The sequence below is a fragment of the Triticum aestivum genome, chromosome 5B (assembly GCF_018294505.1).
Source record: "Triticum aestivum cultivar Chinese Spring chromosome 5B, IWGSC CS RefSeq v2.1, whole genome shotgun sequence".
NCBI lineage: Eukaryota > Viridiplantae > Streptophyta > Magnoliopsida > Poales > Poaceae > Triticum > Triticum aestivum.
Genome location: NC_057807.1, coordinates 362,398,229 through 362,404,102, shown reverse-complemented (window position 1 = coordinate 362,404,102; position 5,874 = coordinate 362,398,229). Strand labels below are relative to the sequence as shown.

Sequence of the window (5,874 nt, the reverse complement as noted above, 5' to 3'; positions counted from 1 at the left end):
AGGAGTACTTATATTTAGAAACGGAAGAAGCAAGTGTGGCTGATTTAGTATGGATTTGAACTGGCTGAGCTTCATGGCAGCAGCGCCTTCTTTTCCCTGTCCACTTGACCTGACGTGGCACCCGTTCTTGGCGCACAGCGCTCCCCCGGTTAATCAACGCGGCCACACGTACGTACTCCCACCCCCAAAGCCGATTCCTCGCCACGCCTAACGGTCGCGAGGGGCATCTAGGTCCATTCACCGCCCCCGCAAACCCCAGAATTTCAAAATCCCGCAGCCGAGAGCGGCGCCTCCATCCTCCCCCACTCCCCCCCGATTCGATCCCCACCCCACCATCCGACGCCGCCGCCGACACGACACCGAAGGTGCGCGCCCAAGCCTAGACCGCGGGCCATGCGACGGGACGCCGCTGGCCCCGGCGGCGGCGCCGGGTTCCACGATCTGTTCGACTCCGTGCGCCGATCCATCAACTTCCGCACCAGCGCCGCCGCGCCCCCGGAGCCCCCGGCGGGCCCCCTCGGCGGGGGCCCTGCCGGGGGTATCGGCGTCCGGATCAGCTCCTGCCTCCGCAAGTCGAGGGGGATGGGGCTGCTCGGGCTCATCTCCAAGAGCCCCTCGCCGCCGCGCCGCCTGCTGCCGCCGACGCCCGTGCCCGCCGACGGGGGCGGCCGAGCGGGTGAGATCCCGCCGATCCGGTGGCGGAAGGGTGAGATGATCGGCTCCGGCGCATTCGGGCAGGTCTACCTCGGGATGAACCTGGACACCGGCGAGCTACTCGCAGTAAAGCAGGTGCCGGGATTTCGCGATTTTGTGATCTGGTTTCTACTGTCTGGAGACTTGGAGTCATTCGTCAGACTGACTCTCTCCCTTGTTTGATTTTTGGTTCCAGGTTTTGATCGGGAGCACCAACGCGACCCGGGAGAAGGCCCAAGTGAGTAGCACTTCTCCGACCGATTTGGTTACCAATTTAGTTGTTGAGGCTTTCCTTTATGTGAGGTGATTTGTGGCTTTTGTTTCTACGATTAGGCGCATATAAGAGAACTTGAGGAAGAAGTGAAGCTCCTCAAGAACCTTTCGCACCCCAATATTGTGGTGAGTAGATGAAAGATCGATTACATTTTAGATACTCTATACTTGACTGCTAGACTGCAATTGTTTGATCTACTTCCTGTGGTTTGAGAAGAGGTACCTCGGGACTGTCCGTGAGGAAGACACACTGAACATCCTGCTGGAGTTTGTTCCTGGAGGGTCTATCCAGTCGCTTCTTGGAAAACTCGGTTCATTTCCGGAGGCAGTAAGTAACCATCAATCATGCGGTTTTCTGTGATTTGACTCGCAGAAGAGAAACTGATTCGTTGCGTATTTTGATCAGGTCATTAGGAAGTATACTAGGCAGATTTTGCAAGGGTTGGAATATCTGCATAGCAATGCAATAATACACAGAGACATTAAGGTAAAAACTCTGAAGCCTGAATATACTAGAATCTTTGTGTCATTGATTGTTTGGTTATGCTAATTATCTTGATGATCATGGGATTGTTTTTAATTCAGGGTGCAAACATTCTTGTTGATAACAAAGGCTGCATTAAACTTGCCGATTTTGGGGCATCTAAGCAAGTTGCCAAGTTGGTAAGATTGATGTTCAGTATGCTGTTAAGGTCGAGTATAATCTAGCTTGGAAGAAGTAAAGCCTTCATGTGCTTGTCAAGTGATCAAAACAATAATTTACAACAGAATAGCAAATGCTAAACCTTTCCTGTCTAATTATGCCATCAGATTATAGATTCTTATTTATTGCTCTTGACTACCTGTGTGCATGAAACATGGAAGTGTGAGTTTGGTTCCAAGCAGGCTTAATCAAAATAGGATGGTCCCAGGGATAACAAAATAGGATGGTCCCAAGGATAACATGTTTGTTATTTCCCCCTCTTATTTTCTTGCGGGGTAACATATGCTGCAGTGCCAATCCTCGTAACTTATGATAATATGATTATCAATTTCATGGAAAGACCCTTGCGCACTGTATCATTGATAACTGTCCGCACTTGTGTTGCAACATCATTGTATATAAGTTACCCGCCTGCTACAACTTTATCTGTGATTATTAGATGTCATGATTTATTTGTCACTGTGTGTTTTCTTTGTGCAAGTTATTCCCATGTCAATGTACTTAACGACAATGTTCAATGCTTTGGTGTCAGGCTACTATGACAGCAGCTAAAACGATGAAAGGCACGCCACACTGGATGGCACCTGAAGTCATTGTGGGGAGTGGGCATACCTTGTATGTGAAACGCTTCCAGTACTTTATTTCTTGCCTTTGTTTTTGAATTTGGATAGGCCTTTGCCTATGCACTAATTATTAATCCCAGAGTACCATATTTTAGTTCTATATTTTTCCAATACTTTTAAAAAATAAAAAAATGCTAAAAGTTTCCCTACTTCAGTGGTAAGTTGATAACTTGGAAAATGGAAATTTTATACCAAATCATGAACCTGGATTGGAACTATCCACTAGACCACTACTAGATTTTGGGGAAGCACGAAAGCACTACTTGGTCAGAACAATATGTCTACCTCCCGAGTTACCCACATGGCCTTACAGTTCCATTTTGATGTATTAGTTTATTTATGCCTTATTTTGACCAAGCACAGAACAAGCTGAGCAGCAAGCAGCAACAGTATTTCTTATTGTGAGATAATCGGCTAATATTTAATTTGTAGCTTTAATATACACACCTGTTGCTGTCTTCAATAGATTCTTATGGGTGTTTACCTAAAAAAAAGATTCTTATGGATATCTAATTTGTACTAACAACTAAGGGAGTATAAGATTATTCTAATGTACAAAAAACTATTTCATTCATCTCATTCTCTATTTGTTCTTATTTTATGAGCTGATCCCCACCCTTCCAATCTATCAGCTCTGCAGATATCTGGAGTGTGGGATGCACAGTCATTGAAATGGCTACTGGTAAACCACCATGGAGCCAGCAGTATCAGGAGGTAAACTTTTGTCCTCCCAGGTCCTAAAAGTTGTTTTATTTTTGGTTATTCATTGCACTAACAAAATGTTTTTCAGGTTGCGCTTCTATTTCATGTTGGAACCACAAAGTCGCACCCACCAATACCTGAACATATATCACCAGAGGCTAAAGATTTTCTGCTGAAATGCTTGCAGAAGTATGCCTGTTGTTGTCATATCTTTCACCTCACTAATATTTTGTCTGAAAGCATTACAAAACTACTTGCAACTGAAGTTTTCTGATTTTCTTATCTGTTGCTGTGGGTAATTTTCTAATTCCAGGGAACCAGAGCTGAGGTCTAGCGCGTCAGATTTATTGAAGGTACATTCAATTTGATTTCCTGCATCTTAAACATGTCTATGGTTCTAAGTGTATGATGATGCTATTTTCGTTTGTTTGTAAATGTGACATCTCAAACGACTTCTTGCAGCATCCGTTTGTGACCGGAGAATTTGATGACCGGCAGCTACTCAATCGTACTGCACAGAAGGTTGGATTGCTGGCATAATCACGTCGCTTGCTCAGCTTGTTTGGCTTAGTACTAATCTAACCTCTCTAAACAATGACACAGGATGCTTCTGTGAATGAGCTTTTCGCACATGATGCGGATGCGCCAACAGAGATGTAAGTAACTCCTGTGATTCCTGAGTTCATGCCATTCTACACAATCTCATTTTTGTTTTCTTTTTGTGACACTGCAACTTATTTAATTGCTCCCAGGGGTTTGAATCATTCTGGCAACTGGTCAACAATTAATTCAAATAGATCATCTAAAATCAAACCCCTATGGGAGGGTGGCGGTGATGATGATGACATGTGTGAGTTTGCTGACAAAGACGATCATCCAGCAGTTGGATCTGTAAGAGTTTTGCTTCAGCTGTTAACTTCTCTAAGAATTTCGTTTGATCTTTTACTCTGCATTTCAAAATTCGAAATATGAAAGAAGTTGTTATGTCCTCATGTTTAATTCTGGGGTCTGTCAATTCCAGAGCTATAATCCTATGTCTGAACCATTTGATGATGACTGGAAAAGCAAGTACGACATGAGCCCAGAGCAAAGTTCTCATCAGTCGAGGGAATTTGGTGGATTAGCCAAGCATCCTGAAAGCAGCATGACCGAAAATGATTTTACCTTCCCTTGCGAGGGAAGTTGTGAAGATGACGATGTACTTACCGAGTCAAAAATAGAAGCATTTCTTGATGAAAAGGTACTTTACACTTATGAGAATACACAAATACAGTACCTTACTGCTAGTACTTAAATGCTACTTGCTGGTTTTCTCGTCAGGCCCTTGATCTGAAGAAGCTACAAACACCTTTATATGAAGAATTCTACAATAAAGTGAATGCCGGGAGCTCTCATGGAGTTGATCAAACTTCCAATGGTAAATTCATAAATAGTCCGAAACTACCCCCTCGTGGAAAGTCGCCTCCAGGTAAGATGAGGGGAGGTCCAGCGGTGGCAACGCCTTGTGATACCATTTTGAATAGCAGTACGATGGCTGAAAGCTGCAGCAGGCAATTCTCAAGAGACGGCGGTGTAGATAGCAGCCGGATTTTGAGAGAAATAGCTTCCCCTCAGCTCAATGAGCTTGGGGATAAAGTTCATATTGATGTCCAAGATAGCCCAAGGTTTGCTTACATACCTAACCTTGCTTCGATGACTGAAATTATGTGCAAAAACCTTAGGTGCATTGCATCTCTGCTAGCACTGGTACATGATCTAATAGGGGACCTATTTCTGTAACAGCATCAGCTTTGCTGAGAGGCAACGAAAATGGAAAGAGGAGTTGGACCAGGAGCTTGAGAGGGAAAGAGGTAAGTGTAGCTTCTGTAACCTACTCCTAAGTAAGTCGACTCATGAAATAGTTTATTGAATGTTGATTTCATTTCACCAACAGTGATGAGGTTAGCTGGCTGTGGCAAGACACCGTCTCCAAGTAGACGGCCCAGCATCGGGAAGCGAGAGCGCCATCAATAGACAGCAACACTCGTTCCACAGTGAGCGAAGATAGCTATACAGTGCTAGTGACTGGCGGCAACAGCAGTACAGTCTGCAAGCTTGATTGTTCGCCACACAGTGCATATCCAGATGGCCGCCCAAATCAGCCTGGTGCAAGTAGATCTTCTTCCAACTTCAAAGAGGACCGGGGTAGGGGGCAGCCTTCTGGACTCATGGCCATGACCATAGTGGCGACGCTACCCGAAGAAGGGCGTACTAACCTGGGAGAACGTTGTGCTGACAGTTTCCTGCCAAGGGTTGTGTCATTTTTCATTCTTTGCGGTGCTATGCGTGCTGTGTTTCAGTCGCATGGCTTATATTTGAGGCCTATATATTGAAAACAAAGTTTGTTGTATAGATTTTGGGTTGGCGAGCAACATGGGGCATGGGGCTTGGTTTTGTATGGAGCTTGTTTATGAAAAGCGTGTAATAAGCCAAGTAATGCAGATTATGGAAGATTTCGTTTGTTGATTGTTAATTTTCTTCAGGCGCTTCGATTGGTGAAGTTGTTACACTCTGTGCAGCTGTAATACTGAAAACATGCTACTATGTATGTTCTTGATAGTTTGATTCTCTCTCTCACTGAAAGTATAAAATGATACGAGGATATGATTGGCTTCTTTCTCACTAGAGCTGAACAAAGCAACATCAGGGCCTGCATATGGGTTTAACGCCGGGCCTACACACTTAACATTGCTGAAGAAACGTTTAATCTGCTAAAAAAAAGGAAATTGGTGAAGTTGTTCTTTGTGTGTTCATCGAGTAGACAGGATCACAGGAAGGAGAACAATGAGAAAACAGAGAAGGGAGGGCGACAGTTTCAATACAAAAGTCCTGTTTAGGGGA

The 5,874-nt window shown here is 44.6% G+C and overlaps 1 protein-coding gene across 1 annotated transcript; it reads left to right on the top strand.

Moving 5' to 3' along the window:
- Window positions 1-259: 259 nt before the first annotated feature.
- On the top strand, window positions 260-5,368 carry LOC123111870 (mitogen-activated protein kinase kinase kinase NPK1). The gene is made up of 17 exons (XM_044532753.1): window positions 260-789; window positions 890-931; window positions 1,027-1,092; window positions 1,184-1,294; window positions 1,373-1,453; window positions 1,552-1,629; window positions 2,202-2,284; window positions 2,925-3,006; window positions 3,083-3,183; window positions 3,308-3,347; window positions 3,457-3,516; window positions 3,598-3,650; window positions 3,747-3,885; window positions 4,016-4,234; window positions 4,315-4,658; window positions 4,777-4,844; window positions 4,928-5,368. Exons 1-17 carry the CDS (start codon window positions 394-396, stop codon window positions 5,005-5,007), a joined length of 2,043 nt encoding a protein of 680 aa, XP_044388688.1. The 5' UTR covers window positions 260-393; the 3' UTR covers window positions 5,008-5,368.
- Window positions 5,369-5,874: the final 506 nt, after the last annotated feature.

Bases quoted from the DNA above. Each gene is read 5' to 3' on its own strand.
- LOC123111870 (XM_044532753.1), top strand. From the start codon at position 394: ATGCGACGGGACGCCGCTGGCCCCGGCGGCGGCGCCGGGTTCCACGAT. The intron at 2,285-2,924 runs GTATGTGAAACG...CCAATCTATCAG, and splicing joins GTGGGGAGTGGGCATACCTT to CTCTGCAGATATCTGGAGTG. The intron at 4,845-4,927 runs GTAAGTGTAGCT...TTTCACCAACAG, and splicing joins GGAGCTTGAGAGGGAAAGAG to TGATGAGGTTAGCTGGCTGT.